The sequence below is a fragment of the Acinonyx jubatus genome, chromosome D2 (genome assembly GCF_027475565.1).
Source record: "Acinonyx jubatus isolate Ajub_Pintada_27869175 chromosome D2, VMU_Ajub_asm_v1.0, whole genome shotgun sequence".
Classification (NCBI taxonomy): Eukaryota; Metazoa; Chordata; class Mammalia; order Carnivora; family Felidae; genus Acinonyx; species Acinonyx jubatus.
Genome location: NC_069393.1, coordinates 71,801,533 through 71,818,962, shown reverse-complemented (window position 1 = coordinate 71,818,962; position 17,430 = coordinate 71,801,533). Strand labels below are relative to the sequence as shown.

Sequence of the window (17,430 nt, the reverse complement as noted above, 5' to 3'; positions counted from 1 at the left end):
CGCCCCGCCCCGCCCCAAGGAGTTGCCCTGTGGACCGGCCCAGAGGGCCACCTGTCAGCATTGTCTTACAAGTGCTCTGACTTGCGGTAGAGACAACAACTTCTCCCAGGTTAATCGTTCAGGCTGTAATACATCTAGCGTTAAAATTCTGTCCAGTAAATCTCAGCGTGGCTCTTAAAATGCCCCTGAGCCCTTCTCAGTTCTCCCAGAGAATTAATTGCCTCCTAACATTTGCCTCCAGTTGCAAACACCTGTGATTTTAAGAGACTTTGCATAAAATGTATCATTTCTGCATAGAGAACCAAATTGCCTTTGGTGCTTTGCAGTTTTTTTTTTTTTTTAAGTATCTTTCAGTAGTCTTTGCAGCCTTTGTGTTTCCTTTTATTTATGGATGGCAGTGGGGGGGGGGTGGCATTTGATTTCTTCAAATAGAAGTAGCCAGCTAAAGTTAAATGCAATTTCAGACCTAAGAATACATTGACTTAACTTCTAAAACCTGATAAACACATTTCCTTTGAAATATACCTTGTCACAGAACTATGAAAAGTAGCACTGTGACTTCCCATCTTAAAAGAGAGTTCAACGTATATAACTTGGTAAATTTAAGGAAAAGTATTTGAAAAATTAAAAATATTGTTCTGCACCCCTAGAAAAATGCAAGCATTTTATGCAGGCTGGCTTTTTTGAGGAGCCAGTGGTATATATGGTGAATTTTATAGAAGACTTTATGTTCCTTAAATAAGATACTTCTTTTAAATAACATTCCCTGTTAATAGCTGGGATCAAAAACGGATTTTTCATGGTGACTTAAAGTTGTGGAAAATTACGAAAAGCTCAAAAAGTAGCCCAAAAGAGTAGCACACGCATTTCAGGATCTTTGCCTGAGCTGAAATCAATGTTGGGTTCATGCTTTCTCAGTGTTGATTTTGCTGGTGAGAATGGCCCAGTTTCCTGAGCCTCCCTGGGCCCAGGGCATTTCAGGATCTGTGAATGTCCACGGTCCAGCCCACGTTAGGATTAAAAGAAGCGGGCCAGGACTTTGTAGCGCGCCCCACGGTCTGGGATGGAACCCGAGCCCCCATATGCCTGTGCTGCCTTTACTCCACTGAAGAAAATACGGCTCCGTGTGGACAAGGACGTCTTTGCCCAGCCAGCCATTGTTACTTCTGCTATAAGAAGGAATTCTGGTTGATGGTTAGGGCAAATCAGCAATCCAGAAGCTGATGTCAGCTTTTCAAACCCAAGGTGCTGTTTCGTTGTTTATCAATTTTGTTTTCAGAATTTAAAATTATATCTACTTTTGCATCAGGTAGCAGGCGACCCAAATCGAAAAACTATTCTTTGAGCCTAAATGGAGTTTCGAAAAGTACACAAAGCTGAAAGAAGTCAGCTTTGTTCTACCTTCATTACAGTTGAAAGTGTTCAAACTGGTACTAATGACAGACAGCCTCACCTTCTGTTTGAAACCGTTTGGGGAGATTTGGGACAGGCGTGTTAAAATCCCCCAACAAATAGGGTATCTGAGAGAAACACTAAAAACCACCTCTCCTGTAAAGCCGCTCCCGCTCACTGTTGTAGTAACTGTATAAAGGGCTCCGGAAACAAAGTGAGACTTCTTATTTTTACACACGGGAAAATAGAAAGCAGACTTCCTCTTTGGAGTTTTCCCAGGAAACTACTTTATAAAGACAAATTTAAATCTTTCCGTCTTCTGTCCTTGGAGGTGGTAAATACGATTGCAGCTTTATTCATTTTCATTGTAAACGCAGCAGCGTTCAGACCGTCCGGCTGTGCGTCATTTTTTGGACGGCTGCCACAGACTAATGCAGACGTCCCACCGGGAGACCAGAGAAGAACTAGACTTTGATTCACCAGATTGTGTTAAATAGTCCAGCTGTTGCGATTTGAAAGATAGTTACCTCTGAAGTGAAATAGAAATGAACTTGGCATTTATGCCTCCAACCATTTTTATACTGTTTGGCAATCAGCTTTTCAGAGGTAGCATTTTATAAAATAACTCTCACCGCTTAAAAGTTTCATTCACTGTAATGTTCAAAATGTCCCACCTTTATATTATCAGTAAAATTAAGCTTGAGTGATATGCAGAATTTGCATGAAATAAGCATTTCCCCCTTCATTTCGTGAGCTTTGATTGTATTCAATTGAGCTCAGAACCACATCTATTAGGGCTCTTTGGGGCATTAGTTAATTTGAATTGCAGCCGAAATGTTAGCTAGAATGTTGTTGAATATAATTGGAACGTGGAAAGTTGATTTTTGAAAGGAATTTCATTGAATGCAAAACAATGATGTGCTTTTTGAAAATTAGAATGCTGTTCCTTTGTCTCTTGTAACACAGTCTGAGAAATCACCGAGTCCCTTTATGAAAGTTCAGTTTTGGCAACGCTGTTTACAGTCGTTCAGGTTTTTGTGGTACCAGTGTGGTTTGGAGTCAGGTCTTTTCCTCTGACTAGCAAGTGGCCCCCACATGCCCGGGCCCCACATTCTGGCTCTCTTGTAGCTGGGGAACAGTAGCTGCTTTCTAAAAGGGCACCCGAGCTGTGTGCACTCCGGCATCGGCTCCGTGGAGCGGCACAGATTGCTACATTGTCTCTGAGCTTTTATTTTGCTTTTCAGTTTTTCTTTTTGTCTTGAAATAGCTCTTGAGCAAACCATCTAAAATGACCCGTGAAAATATTTTGAATGGATCATAAATGACTACCAGTATGTCGCGGTAAGAAAAAGAATACTGGGCCAGGAAATCCAGATTCTAGGATTTTAATCCTGTGTCTGCTAGTAACAAGTTACGCGCCCTTGAACAAATCACTTAACGCACTATTCTTTGGTGTCCTCGTCGAACAAATGAAAAGGTTGGACTAGTTCACATCAGTGATGCCTTTCAGCCTGAACACCACAGGATTTTAGTCTTACTTTAGAGCACCCATAAAATGGAAGTTTTACATTTGGCGATTTTGTAGCATACAGGAGAAAGGCTGCCATACTTTTCATGAGTACTTAGTTTTAATTCCTTTTTTGTGGTCCTTGCCCTTGATGAAGAATTAAAGCAGACAAAGTGAGCAGAATAATAGTATACTGCAATTCCTATCGGATTGTTGCCTTTGAGCCCTTGAGCGTTTCCCTTAGGGGAGAAGCTTTTTTTTTTTTTTTTTTTTTTTTTACGTTTACTTACTTATTTTGAGAGAGCGCGGGAGTGTGTGTGCATGTGCCTGTGAGAGGGACAGAGAGAGACAGAGAGAGAACCCCAAGCAGGTTCCACGCCCAACACAGAGCTCCACGTGGAGCTTGAGATCATGACCTGAACCCAAATCAAGAGTCAGAGGCTTAACTGACTGAGCCACCCAGATGCCCCTATCTTAGGGGAGGAGCTTTGACTTGCTAGAACTTGCCATTGTGGCTGCCTAGAGCAAGAGCCTGGTTTCTTGGCAGGTCACTGATGACAATCTGGCCCTTCCCATGATGGGGATGGAGGCACAATGAGGCTGCAGAAGGTCCCTCGTTCCAGAAGGGGTCCTGGGAAGCGCCCCATGGGAACCTGGAATAGACCTAATGTGTCAAACCCGGAGGAGGTACCAGTCACAAAGGGAAAGGAGGCAAAGGATAGTTTGAAGGGATGGACTCGGAAAGAGGCATCTGAAAACAGGGATTCAGAGAGAAAGGAATCAGTAAACATGCCAAAATTAGCCTGTGGCGTTATTGTCCAGTTTCTGAGAGAAGCCACCTTTGGTAAGCGGCATGGCACCGTGGAAGAAGCAGGAAAGGAGAGAGCTCCTGATTCTTGCACTGCCTCTGCCGTTGATGAACCATGTGATTGTAGGCCAGGTTCTCTCCTCCAAAACTCATTGTTCTCATCTGTTAAAGGACCAGTTGGACTCGATGATTGCCTGCCGTAGCCCCTTTTGGCCTGAACCCATTGGGATTCCCAGTCAGTGGTCATTATCCGTGAGAAATCAGTTACTCTGACTCTCAGTGCGTGCATTCAGAGAAACTGCCCACGGTGATAACCAACGGAGTTCTCTCGTTGTAGCCTACGGGTGACAATAATGAATCAATCTGTAGTTGAGGCACTAAGACAATTCCGGGCCAATTTCATCCCGACCACACAAGGTTTCTGAGTTTTCGATTCAGTCGACATCCCCTTGTTGCTCTTGTGGAAGTCTGAGAGCATTTCCTGGAAGTTTTCACCTCCAGCCGATGCGAGAAGCTTTCTTTAGGGTGTGTTCATCACCCCTTCACCTGCAGACACACACGGGCGTGAAAACATCCACGGTAGTTCTCCGAAAGTGCCGAAGGTCAGTACGGGTGGACGGAAGCTGCTCACTTAGGAGGAGGCGGAGCTTCATGCCTCGAGCAGACCGGCTGGCTCACGTAGCAGTGGGCTCAGACCCAACATGGCAGAGCCAGACCGGTGACCGGCCTGCGGACTGTTGTGGCTTTTGGGCCATAACAGCCGAGCCAGGCTGGAGCTTCATTTCCTAGGATTCCCGTGCCCGTTTGTTTCCAGGGCCACAAGACAAATTCGCGTGAGCTTTAGAAGGCAGAAGTGACACCGGTGTCATTTCTGTTCTGTTTTGAAGGCTCTGAAGGTCCGCGGAGGGCAGACGCCGTGACGGTCCATGCGCAGTGTCCCCTAGTTAGCACGTGGTGGCAGCTGGCCCACGGTTTTCCCAGCGGCCCCCAGCTCCTCCTCCAGCTTTTCCAACTTTTGGACCAGGTCCGTGTGTGGTTCCTGCAGGTCGTCTACGTCGTGGGGTTTGGAGACTGCGAAAGAGACAGAGCGGCGGTTTGTCCTCAGTCTCTTGTCAATTTTCACCCATGTTCCTTTTCAGCTGCCTGAACTGCTGACTTCATTCAGGTCCAGCGTCGGACGCAGAGGCCACAGACTTACCCAGACAGCCTCGCTCTCTCCCTTGCCTGAAGCCTCATTCCAGTCGTGAATCTCGTAGGTCTCTCGCAGTGGTTCCGCTCCCGTGACCGTGCCCTAGTGCACACAGTCTTTCAGGCGTTGTCTGGGTCAGAGAAGGTCAAACCGGGTACCGCTGGGGGAACTGTATCCCCTGTTGATTCCCGAAGCACAGCAGCAGATGTCCTAAGAGGCGGATCTGTGGTCCAGGTTGACGGAAGGTGTCCTGGCGTTTTCTGATGACCAGAGTGTTGTCAAACTGAGGCCAAAACAAAGGGATCTGTCCTCGCCGCGGCGTGGCTTTCCTCTGTCTCCCGGTCATCTCTGTGCGCTCGCCACTGCCACAGAAGACCGAGTCGTGTGTTAGTCACTGTCGATGGTGGCCAAGTCATGCAGTGTAACCGAAAGGCCAGGCGGAGCGGTTTTCAAGCATCAGGACAGATTTCACAGTACTGGGCAGAAGGCGGGAAGACCGCGGTCGTCGGGTTTCAGGTCGTGGTACCTGTGGCCAGAGCAGACAGGCTGCCTTTTCTCAGTAGTCAGGCGTTTGTTCTGATGCTTTCTTGCATGAGAGAGACCTCCAGACCTGGCCACGCCAGAGCGTGGGCTTCTGAGCCCCTCACATCTCGTTAGTATTCACTCGTTTATTCATGCCGCCCGTGGGCCCACGCTAGGTGCCGGGTGGAGGTGAACAAAGCCGAGGGTCCCTGTTTCGTGCACGCCTCCCTCTTACTTGAAGAGACAGACGCATTACACAGCACTCATTGCATCGTGACTGCGGTGAGTTCCACCGGCGAGGAGTCGTAGGGGGTGAGGGAGTGTCTGGATGGCTCCGGGGCTCAGGGAGTCGTAGCGGCACCAACTCCCGTGAAGGGCTGGTCGAGCAGTGGACTCACCAGAGGCGGGACAGGGGTGTGCTGGCTCGAGCTTCGCATCGTAGCCTTTGCCACGAAGGCCAGTGAAGTCTGAAGAGCCCCTGTCCCGCCTTCCTGACACGTGGCAGGAAAAGACACAGAAGACGTCCCTGTTTTCACAAGGAGATTGTCACTCACGCAGCTTGAGAAGCAGTAGCTTCGTGCCTTAGAATAAATAGAAGGGAAGAGAGGAAGCTTCTGTGGGGAAAGAAGCCACCTCTGAAATTCATTAAGAAATTTCCCCAGAAACAGGGTTCTCCTTTAGGGAAAAAGTTGATGGTCACTTAGCATTTTAGCTTATTCTCTGGATTCTTCCACCGGCCCTTGTTCCTCCCTTGCCCCTCCCCAGGTCTCGCCAGATTTCTTCTGGTCACTAATGGCAGCGGCAGGCACGTCTCTCAGCTGCCCATCCGGGATGGGGTTGCTTCCTTCACTCAGCGGGGTGGTCTCCTCAGAGCTGATCTGCAGCTAGTTGTTCCCAGGGACAGGATGGATGGGGGGGGGGGTGTCACTGGCTCCTTCTGGCTAAGAGAAGGTGGGACAGGAGTCTAGGCGCAGTGGGACGGCCTGCGCCAGGCACCCAAGAGCTTTGCACTTCTTGAGAAGAGTGTGTAATTAAGCAGGTAGGTGAATTTGGCTTTTTAACACTTCCGTAGTTAATTGCTCTGACTTTTTCCGCCTTCTTTCTCCTGGCCTCCTGCTCCTAATATGTCATCTAATAGCTCCTTTTTCTTTTAATGGCTGGCACCTCAAAGACCACTTTGTGCATGCTAATTAGACTTAGAGCATTTGGGCTTTTTTTTTTTTTTTTTTTTTGGTTGGTCTGAATCCAGGAATATGGAAGCCAAATATTTTCTCTCTCTCTGCTTTTTTGTTTTGTTTTGTTTTGTGTAAATGTTCTTCCTCTAGGCCTCCCAGTAACGCCGGATGCAGGAGCCAGTGCTTTGGCAAAGAGCAACAAGCTGGACCTGTTGTAGTTTTAGATCCTGTTTCCACACACGAACCCCAAACCAAAGACCAGCTCACCGAAAAAGATTCAACTCCACGCAAGGATGACGAAGGCAAAATGAAACCAGAATGCAAAGAAGACAGCATGGAAAAAATGAGAGACACAGACAGCTCTCACTGCTGATGCGAAAGCCAACTCGTGTACCAGCCCTCTTCGCCGAGTAGTGATCAGTTCTGTCGTATTGGCAAGGGGGCTGCCGATATTCTGTTCTTGTCACTGGACTCACGGTACAGGTTCTATTCTGGTGTCACTTTTGTAAGTAATTTACCTATAAACATAAGTAAGTTGTTTAGCGAAATACACATCCTATGTAGGTTTTATTTTTCTGTATAGGGATAAGCTGTTTTGTTTTTGTTTTTCAAATTCGTGTATTAAGTGTGACTTCTTCTAGAAGGTTACAAAAAATTCAGACGTTTGTCTTTTTAGCTAACGTGCAAACCACTGAACAAACGTAATACTGAAAGTTCGCGGCTCTATGGATAAATGGAGAAACAGAACTGACCAACTGAAGAGGATTTAAAAAGTCCCCAAAGAAGCTTCTGTTTGGGGGCTGATCTTCTTTTGATAGAGAAACTGCAGTAGCATGGAAATTGTTAGGCACGTGGCATACAGATCACTTTCTAGCCTATCCCGAGGTAAAGCATAAAATTCAGGAGCTGCAGGTGCCAAGCCAGTACTCCCATAGTCCGTGCTCCTTGCACACACTGTCAGCTATGGAACAGAAAATCCGTGTGTATTTTCACCGTGTTCAGAGCCTCCCAAGGACGTCGGTGGGAATGCTCTGGTGGCCTGAATGAAGAATGGAGGGGAAAGTCCCAGCCTTGGATTTAATAGAGTATTATCTTGGTAAACAGTGTGCTCCGTGCTAGGAGTTAACTGTTTTCTCATGTACGAACGTGGCACCAGTGCCGTGGTTTATCGCGATTCTTATGTACAGTCAAGATAAGTGACAAGCACACTATTTTCCTCCTTCACTGCTGTTCCACATTATGCAGGTTTGTTGTATGTGTGTGTGTGTTTTTTTAAAGAAATTAAGTGGTAGTTAGTCTCTAAAAATACAATGTTTCAGTCTACCACGGTGAATAAATAGAAATGTAATCAGGGATTTAAAAAAAAAAACTTATACAGCTTTTCAAAGTTGATTGTTTCAAAATTGGTGTTTATTTAAAATAAGTGGTAAGGTACTTGAATGCATTTTTTATGACAATGATTCAGTAATGGTAATTTTACTATTAAAGAACGTGAAAGGTTTAGTTTTGTTAGCGCGGCTCAGCATGTAGCTGTCAGGTGTTTCTCACCTAAGGGCAGAAGAAAATGATAGTAATAATTGCAGTAGTTGTATTTTATTTTTGCACGTGTGCTAAGCATAGGCTTGAAGAGGTGGGTAGGCAGGTAAATAAATGTACTTCCTAAATTTGGAGATAATTCTCCTTCTGTAGGTTTGTTATGCTTGACTATTTCCATGTTCTTCCAGTGATGATTTTCCAGTTACTTATTGGTTTACTCACGGGGAATTAAAATGTAATGTTTTTCGGCTATAACGTTCCTAACTGAATACTATTCTGTATGATCCACTGACTACAAACTGCGTTAACACTTAACACAAGTTCTGTTATGCTGTGATTTGAAGTCTCCTCACCACACTTATTAAAAAGCACTGACAGTTTCCCATTAAAGGTCAGTTGTGGTTATTGAGATTTTGGGGTTACGTCCCCAAACTTGTCATTCTTGAGCAAGAAAATTGCAGACGCGTTGGATGACTTCAGCGATTTTTAATCGTCCGCAAAATGGTTTCTTTGAGGAATTTTGCTCCGTGCTTCTTCGTGCTCTCCTTCCTGTGTCTGTCATGAGGCTGCCGGCATGTGTTTTACACACATTTAGGAACATAAAGACACGTACACTTGTCATTCCCTAGTCATCACACACATCAAGGGGGTGACGCACTTACGCAACACCCTCATTTCCAGGGTAGGAAGGTAACCTGTTTGGTGAGATGCGCTCCCCGGGCCAGACATCGATTAGCAACCGGGCTTTGCAAGTGTTCTTGTCTTGTCCGAGCCACTTTCTTTCCTTCATCGTGATCACAAAGCGTTGAAAGTTAATTTGATCTCGAGGAGTTTGATGTAGGATTTAACTCCTCTTGTTCTGCCTCCAGTATTGCCCCTTTCGCATCAGTTGTGAGGAGGTTCGTCCCTGCTGTGGTGCCGTTGTCAACAAGCTGTTAGTCCAGGACAGGAGGACACAGGAAGACTGGGGTTTGTGTCTTCAAGGTCATTCTTAGCCATTTGCACACACCCGCAAATTAATAGATGATCTTTATACCATTTTAAAGTTGGAAGGCACTGCCAACTTTAAAGTTTTGTTTTCTCTAAAAAATGATTTCTTCTTCTGTTTTGGAACAGGAACTATGTCTCACCTGCTACAGAGTTTTGGACTAGTACTGGTGCGTTTTTATTGCCCGCGTGAGGCAAAGGGATAGACATACTTTGTGCTCTTGCTATTAAAGAAGGTGTCTCCCTTCTTTCCCCAAAGAAGAAGAATGTAGTTAAAATTCTAACACCCTCTTGTGCCTGGGCTGGTCTCAAAGTCCTCGGCACCGTGCTCTCAGCAGCTGGGCGATCCCGTGGAAACACTGACTGACAGGACCTCGCAGGGCTGTACCCGGCCAGCCTTGTTTTGCCCGAGTGAGAAGGACGGGTGACGTGGCTCGGGCTACTCACCAGGAATTCCTCTTTCCTCGGCCTCTTTGTTAACACACAATAACACGTTTGTTGGAAAAATGGAGTAGGACAAAAACACCACCATCCATTCTCTTTCTAGACCATCTTTAGATTGTACGTCAGGTAAATGATGGTCTGTGTCACAGAACCCTGGATGATTTTCCCATGTGTGTTTAATGACTTCTGTCCTGGAACAACTTCAGCGTATGTGGCAGTAAGTTGTGGAGACGGGACACCGTCCATCACCATCCGGGAGCTTAGAACGATCCTCAAGCAGCCCTCGTTGAAAGGATTGGATCGGTTTGGAAGTTTCTTCCTGGCACTAACATTCCCCAACCCCATTCATTCACAATGGACGTAGGACTAGTCTCTTTGACCTCTTTTATAAATAATAACTTCTATAGTGTGTATAGTGCGTGTTTTATGTCTACGATACAGTGACATGTATGTAGGGAGAGAGAGAGAAAATGTAAGTAGAAGCAGTGTTCATTACATGAAGGAATTCGAATGCTCCTCTCCATTGGCGGCCCTGGGCTTCAAGTTAGGAAAAGGTGGACAGGCTGTGTGTGTGCCTGTGTGCAAATGAAATCACTAACCCGGTTGAGGTAATAAATGACGTCTTTGGTTCATTTAATTTAGTTACTGACTTAGTTTGCATATTTTTGCTCTGGTTCCATTCATTTAATTATAATTTGTGTTATGGTCCAGGGCAGACTGTCCGGTGATCCCCCGTATTTCAGGTGCGTGTCACTACGTGCGAAGGCTGTGTCGAACGCCAGTCATGTGCTGCCTGCCTTTAAAATGAATTTTCCTGCCAGGTTCTCCTACCCACCCCATCACGTGTTGCTGAGCACCGGGACAGGCGGGAGCAACCACAGATCGCGACATGGTTCTCCCACCGCCGCCCCGTGTGCTCTGAGAGAGCCCGCCCCTGAGCCAATTTTCAGTCGTTGCTTTGAGCGTAAGCCCTTGGCTTTACCATAAGGCCCTTAAGTTTCCCCGTGGGTACTCTTCAAAAGGGAAGCTTCTCAGCGTGCTCAGTAAAAACATACAGAATACATCGGAAATCTACACTTCACCAACTCTCCCGCAGGTCGGTGCATAACAATTTTCATAGCTTTAGAGGAAAGCAAATGGTAACTTTTAACAGAAGCTAAATTATATATAAAGCAGTAGGACACTATTAGATCTATAGGTATGTGTTTGAATAAATTTGTTTCTGGTACTTTTCTGCTATAGCACCGACGCTGGCTTATACGAAGGGCACTTCAGTCAGCCTGTATATCATTTTTAGTCCCCTGTTTGTTAGAGGCCGTAGTATAAATAATTGGGCAGTTAGGAACCTTAAGGTTATTTATTCATTTAATGTGTTTTGTTCATTTATACTGATTTCTTTTTCCAAAGAGGATCTAAGGACACGCACAAGCATATAAGTAATATAATAAAGACGAAAATTTGGGGGAGGGAACCAGGGAAAAGGGAATTAACGGTAAGGAGGGAAGAGGAAGCTGGCGGTCACACAGACTGTGGCCTCTCATACTTGTGCGTGAGGCTGTGGCTACTACAGAAACGCGCCTGTGCTTTCTGGCACGGAATTAGAATCTGCACTCAGTGAGGAGTCAACGGCAAAAGCGTTGGGCTCTTTTACTGGGTCGTGGCCCCCCAATGGACAGGAGGGCTGGTATACAAACAGAATCCCCACGGAAATGGGTGGCTAGAAGACGCAGTTTACACGTATGATTTCAGGCCGAAGGGCTACGTACCGATTTTACCAAAGAGTGAAATCCAAAGAGTCAAACGGAGCACGCGAGTTAGGGACGTTTTTGAGCAAAACCAACACCTCAGCTGTACGGGAGATGCACCTCAGCTGTATGGGTCTCAAGTGGCCATAAGTCGGGGTTGTCCGTGGCCCCATCCAGAAGACGCTCATGCTTTGGCTGATCCCTCCATCACTTCTGTGGGGAAGATGGGCTCTAGGAGCTCAGGCGGCCCCCCAGCCATGGTGGCCTTTTCAGCTTCCTCGTGCAAGGAAAAAAATGTGTATTCCTCGTTGAAACCTATTAAACAACAAGAGCAATAAAGGTTACAGTTAACCCAGTGGTGCCAAGTTGGCTGTTATTTGTTACGTGACGTAGAGGAGGTCATCTTCAGAACCGCCCAGAGGGGTCACGTCACCGTGAGAAAAGATCCTGGGATCATGTAAAACCGGGCCCGACTTGGGTTGTATGTTAGCTGTGCGGTATTCTTGTTCAGTTTGTGTGGTACCCTTCCGGAACATTTGGCGTATGGTGGACTTTGGGCAGAAGCTTGGCAGAAAAGGACCAGAGGAAGATGAACTAGAGGGAAGACCAGTCCTCTACATGAATACAAACCATTGTCAGCTAACTGTTCCAACATAGACAGTTGCAGACTTCATTCCAGTCCAGTCCATGCGGGCAGTGCCTGTGTTAAGGGTTGAGCTTCTACAGGACTTCCTACTTATTCTCTTAGTGGGGACATTTGTTTTTCCAGTTTTTGGTCATTTATTGACTACTTATCATTTACTGACTACTGTCAATGTGCTGTACTGGCCACAGGCCAATGACAAGAATTCTCATCACAGGCACACCTCAGAGATCCTGCCCGTGTGGTCCCGGACCACCACAAAAAAGCAAGTCGAGTGAGTTTTTTGGTTTTCCAGCACATATAAAAGTTATGTTTATAACATAGTTGGTTAAGAGTGCAGTAGCGTTATGTCTAAAAAAAAAAATGTATGGGGCGCCTGGGTTGGCTCAGTCGGTTGGGTGTCTGACTTCGGCTTAGGTTATGATCTCATGGTTTGTGAGTTCGAGCCCCTCATCGGGTTCCCTGCTGTCAGCGCAGAAGCCCGCCTCGGATCCTCTGTCGCCCTCTCTCTCTGCACCCCCGACTCAATTCCTTCTCTCAAAAAATAAATGCACATTAAAAATATGTACATACCTTAATTAAAAATACTATATTGCTAAAAAATGCTCACCATCATCTGAGCTCTCAAAGTCAATCACCGGATCACAGATCATCATAAGAAGTATAATAATGAAAAAGTTTGAAATTTTGCCAGAATTACTAAAACCTGACAGAGAGATGTGAAGTGAGCAAATGCTGTTGGAAAAATGGTGCGGACAGACTTGCTTGAGGCAGGGTTGCCTCAAACCTTCATTCTGTAAAAAACCGCAGTATCTGAGAAGTGCAGTAAAGCCAAATGCAATAAAATGAGGCATGTCTGTAATCTGCTAATCTGTTCCAGAATGTTTGGTTGGCACTGTCCCTGAGGGAGGAGGGGCTGGGCCGGGCCCCTGGTCACTAGGATCCTTTCTGACGCCCTGAAGCAGCTGTTTCTCTTGTGGGGAGGTCTGGCTAGAAATGTGGTGGGTCATTTTGGAACCTGAGGCTTCTAAGAGGCAGGATGACATAAAATAACCAGGTAGGAATAATCATATATAGGAGCAGTATGATTTTTGCCTATCTGGAAAAACCAACCCGATATTACACATCCAACAACACATACTAATTTCTGATTGCCCTTACACTCCTCAGAGTCTCTCCATTATGTTTTAAAAAAAATTTTTTTTAATGTTTTATTTATTTTTGAGAGAGAGAGAGACAGAGCATGAGCAGGGGAGGGTCAGAGAGAGGGAGACACAGAATCTGAAACAGGCTCCAGGGTCTGAGCTGTCAGCACAGAGCCCGACGCGGGGCTTGAACCCACGAACCATGAGAGCATGACCTGAGCCGAAGTTTGACGCTTAAGCGACTGAGCCACCCAGGCGCCCCATGTTTTTATTTTCTATGAAGCTTAGGGTGTCTTTCAAGGTCATTACATATGTTAAACATAGCAAATTTATCATTATGGCTTCCATCGGTGTCTTTGTTGTTTGAATTACAGGGACGATAACGTGGTCTCTTTAAATATCTCTGTATGCTATGTGCCTACTTCTGGCCATCCCAGTAACATGAAGGGTAAAAATGGGTATCTGGGGTGTTTTCTCTCCAAGTAGCCAGTACTTACAAGGTGCTCCTATCCAAGCAGATCTGCAGAGGTTTTTACCTCATAAAAAAGAAATAATTTACCTCATAAATTCCCTCGGTTCTCCTGAGACCGTAGCCTTTCCAACGTATGACAGACTTAACATGCTGTCTACTCGTCTGAAGGAAAAGGAGTTGTTTCTAAGACTCATCAGGAAAACATCTGCCTTTAACTTTCAGGGGCTGTGCAGCCAGACCTTAACCATAATTTGGAGCATAACAAAAGGTAGGCTTGGAGATTCCAATCAATTAATTCTATTGAAAAGCACCATGCAGCTTATTCATGGAGAGGAAGGGCGAGAGTTTTAAACATTCAGGTAAATAGATAATCCATTAAGACAACAATGCACATTGTGGTAAATGCCACCCCAGTGTTGTCAGCACTTAGTTATAGTCTTTGGATTCCCCTGCCCTCCTGCTGAGGGCCTCCCATTCCCCCTCTTCCAATCTTTGTTCTCTTATTCATGGCGAAGTGAAAACAAAGCAAGAAAGCAGCACGTACCCAGTGCTCCCTTCTGGACAAGTTCTTCCTCTATAGTAAAAAGGCGGTTGTACTTAGTCACCCGTTCGCCTCGAGAAAGACCTCCCAACTTGATAAACCGGACACCGAGTCCAATGGCCTAAGGGGGTGGGGGACAAAATTTATTTTAAACGAGAAGTCACGTGTTGCTAAAATACGAACCGTTCTTTAGGGAGAAAGCGGACACCGCGTGCTGTTCTGGTTTTCCTCATAAGTCAGTATTTTATCTTTATGTAGGTAACACGGCCTGCTTACAAAGGGACAGCGGCAAAAGGTAAAGAGCGTGACTAAACATCAGATGCTTTACTAGTCATGTGAGCGTGCTGATTTTATCTAAGAACATTCTGGCCTTTCCCACTTCATTTTAGGCGGTAAGATTGCAAGGGCACACCCCAGCCATTTCAGCGTGCTCATCATTTTCCCAGGACTTCAATTTTTCTTCTTTTTAAAAGTTCAAAGATTAGCTCTTTACAAAAGGCAGCTGTCTGGGAGGAAGCAAGTCTCTTTCATAAAAGGTTACATGACTTTCTCCGCCAAATACTGCATTTCTCTGAAATACCAATTCAAGATAAAAGCAGTGTTTTGGCAATTCTGCAATTGACCAGCTTTTAGCACTTACCAAATCGACAAGGCTGTCATCAGAAGACTCTCCTTCTGTACTTCCAAAGACAGCGATGTGCTTCTTACCTGTAAGCAGAGGAATTCTTTTCAGGTTTAGATGGTATAGAAACAATAAATGTGTGTATATATATACATACGTATATACATATACACATATGTATATATGTGTGTGTATATGTATGTATATGTGTGTGTATGTGTGTGTGTATATATATATATATATATACACACACACACATACATGCCTCTGGAACCAAAATTTAAAATTTGCTAGAGATTTGGGGCACCTGGGTGGCTCAGTCGGTTAAGCGTCTGACTTCGGCTCAGCTCATGATCTTGGGGTTAGTGAGTTCAAGGCCCACATCAGACTCTGTGCTGACAGATCAGAGTCTGGAGCCTGCTTTGGATGCTTTGTCTCCCTTTCTCTCTGTTCCTCCCTCTCTCTCTCTCAAAAATAAAGATTTTTTTAAAAATTGCTAGAGATTTAAAACTTTCCTGTGAAGAGTCAATGATTTGACCAGAGAGAATTCTGATCTAAACATTGTATTTTTATTACCCTAGTTGTTTTTTGTTTTTTGTTTTTTTGAGAAACAGAATGCACATGTAGGGGGGAGGGGCAAAGGGAGAAGAGGGAGGGACAGAAGGAGCCCAATGTTGGGCTTGATCTCAGGTGAAATCATGACCTGAGCTGAAATCCAGAGTGACACACTTATTCCTGAGCCCCCCAGGTGCCACTTGTTACCCTAGTTTTACCTGTTTATGCCTTTCTGGTATCTCAGATGCTAAACCCTACATGAATGCCACCTGTCAACAAATCTAAGCTACCATAAGTTGTAAGACCTTTATGACCACTAAAGAGGAGAAATGCTCAAATTAGATCGACACGTTTCTAAGACCACAACTGTGGGACACGATTCCATCTTGTCCATGTTCAGTGTAGGAAAGTGTGCATCTTTGAGACAAAATCTACAGGAAGTAAAAGGGCATCATTTGGGGAGATGATATGCCTCATTGGATTCCACAGTTTATCATGTAGAATATTATTCAAAGGAACCTGTTGTTCTGAGTGTTTACTTATGAGACGAACAGTGTCGCTGGTGCTTAATTAGTCATTTGAGGCTCTCAGAACCCCTTGAAATTTGCCAGTCTACAAAGAGCCAGGATTCTTCCTCCAGAGACAGTGTTTGTGCTTTAGAGGCAGGAGCTAGAGTAGCAATCTGAAGTGATTGCCTGCTGACAGGGAGGCCCTGGAGTAAAGGCCAGGGCTGGGGCCTCCCATCCACCTCCTACAGGACAGCGCTGCCTGGGCCCTCGACTGGGCCCTCTGCAGGACAGGGACTATGCGCATTCCATTCCCTTCTCTGGCACCAGCCCAGGACCCTGGCTGCCAGTCTGGCCCTGAGTCCTGCTCCAGCCTTCTGCCTAGTTCCTGAGACCCACTCATGTTTCAGGCACTGTGTGTAAGTGAACGAGGCTCCTGTGAACTCATGGGAGTTTACAGTCTAATGGAGGCTACTAGACATTAAATAACTGAACAAGTAACTGTGGCTAGTAGGATATAGAGAAAGCATAGGAGGCTATGAGAAAGGTTCAGAGCAACCAGGTAGGGGCGAGGAAGCCCGGAAAGGTACATACATCTTAAAAGGTTTCCTTTAAGGGAAGGAGACCTAAAGGATCAGGAGTTGTTAGCTGAGTAAATGATACAGGGCAAAGCATTCTAACCTGAAGGAACAGCATGTTCAAAGCCCTCAAGTTGGTAAAGAGTTTGAAACTTGTGAGGAATTGAAAACATCAGTGTGGGGGCACCTGGGTGGCTTAGTCAGTAAGCATCCAACTCTTGATTTTGGCTCAGGTCATGATCTCACAGTTGTGAGATCGAGCCCCGCTTTGGGGTCCTTGCTGGGCACAAAGTCTGCTTAAGATTCTCTCTCCCTCTTCCTCGCCCTTGCACACAAACACCCACTCTCTCTCTCTCTCAAAAATAAAAAAATCAGCATGGACAAGTGGGATCACTGTAGTGTGGTATGAAGCTGATAAGGCATTGTCCTTAGCCACACCTGTGTGGTAGCCCTCGATAAAGGGGTCAACCTTCTAGACTGGGGCTGTTGTCGGAACACTGAAGTGACTCAGTAAGCTAGCTGCATTTCATCTTCCAGCATCAAAGCTCTCGCAGATGGTTGGAAATTTGTTTTCCTTCCAAGATGAATGCCATGCTTTTTATTAACTGATAAACTGTGTTATTTTTGGCTCCTTTTACAACCAAGTTAACTTCATTATGAGCCTGTTAGATCTATATTTTTACTCACTGTCAAGAAGATTGGTTATTTGCACCAAGTCAGACATCGTAGTTTGATTGGTGTGTTTGATGATCAGCCCACTGGATTTGGGGATGCTGATGTTACCGTTCTCTAGAAGTTTAGAAATGCTTTTGGATGTAGTTCCTGCAATTATGTAACATCTGGAACCAAGAGCATTATAGATGCTGTCCCACTGTTCAGAGTCCTAGGTAAATATTTAAGAATTGATAGTTATAATGCATTAAGCATAGTCACAAAACAACAGGCATCTTATGGCACATATTCAAAGTTACCGATCTTTCTGAGAGCCACAAAACAGTTTTCTGTTGTACCAGCAGTGGCTGAATGATACCTGAATCACGGCCACACAAATTAACAAGCTTCA

At 45.3% G+C, this 17,430-nt stretch overlaps 2 protein-coding genes across 6 annotated transcripts in view; one reads left to right on the top strand and one right to left on the bottom strand.

The window, feature by feature from the left end:
• Nucleotides 1–8,519, top strand: part of SHTN1 (shootin 1) — a 100,801-nt gene extending 92,282 nt beyond the window's left edge. For 2 of the 3 annotated variants that reach the window (XM_027063207.2, XM_027063206.2), the window contains one exon: nucleotides 6,744–8,519. In XM_027063207.2, coding sequence (XP_026919008.1) covers nucleotides 6,744–6,966 — 223 coding nt within the window. In that variant the 3' untranslated portion in view covers nucleotides 6,967–8,519. The remainder of the gene's footprint in view (nucleotides 1–6,743) is intronic. The other variant, XM_027063209.2, reaches the window with a different exon arrangement.
• The window catches only part of ENO4 (enolase 4), a 30,766-nt gene continuing 21,848 nt past the window's right edge, over nucleotides 8,513–17,430 (bottom strand). For all 3 annotated transcript variants that reach the window (XM_027063211.2, XM_027063210.2, XM_015071341.3), the window contains 4 exons: nucleotides 17,055–17,250; nucleotides 14,747–14,814; nucleotides 14,110–14,227; nucleotides 8,513–11,620 (listed from right to left, as the gene is read on the bottom strand). In XM_027063211.2, the coding sequence (XP_026919012.1) occupies nucleotides 11,490–11,620; nucleotides 14,110–14,227; nucleotides 14,747–14,814; nucleotides 17,055–17,250 (513 nt within the window). In that variant the 3' untranslated portion in view covers nucleotides 8,513–11,489. The remainder of the gene's footprint in view (nucleotides 11,621–14,109; nucleotides 14,228–14,746; nucleotides 14,815–17,054; nucleotides 17,251–17,430) is intronic.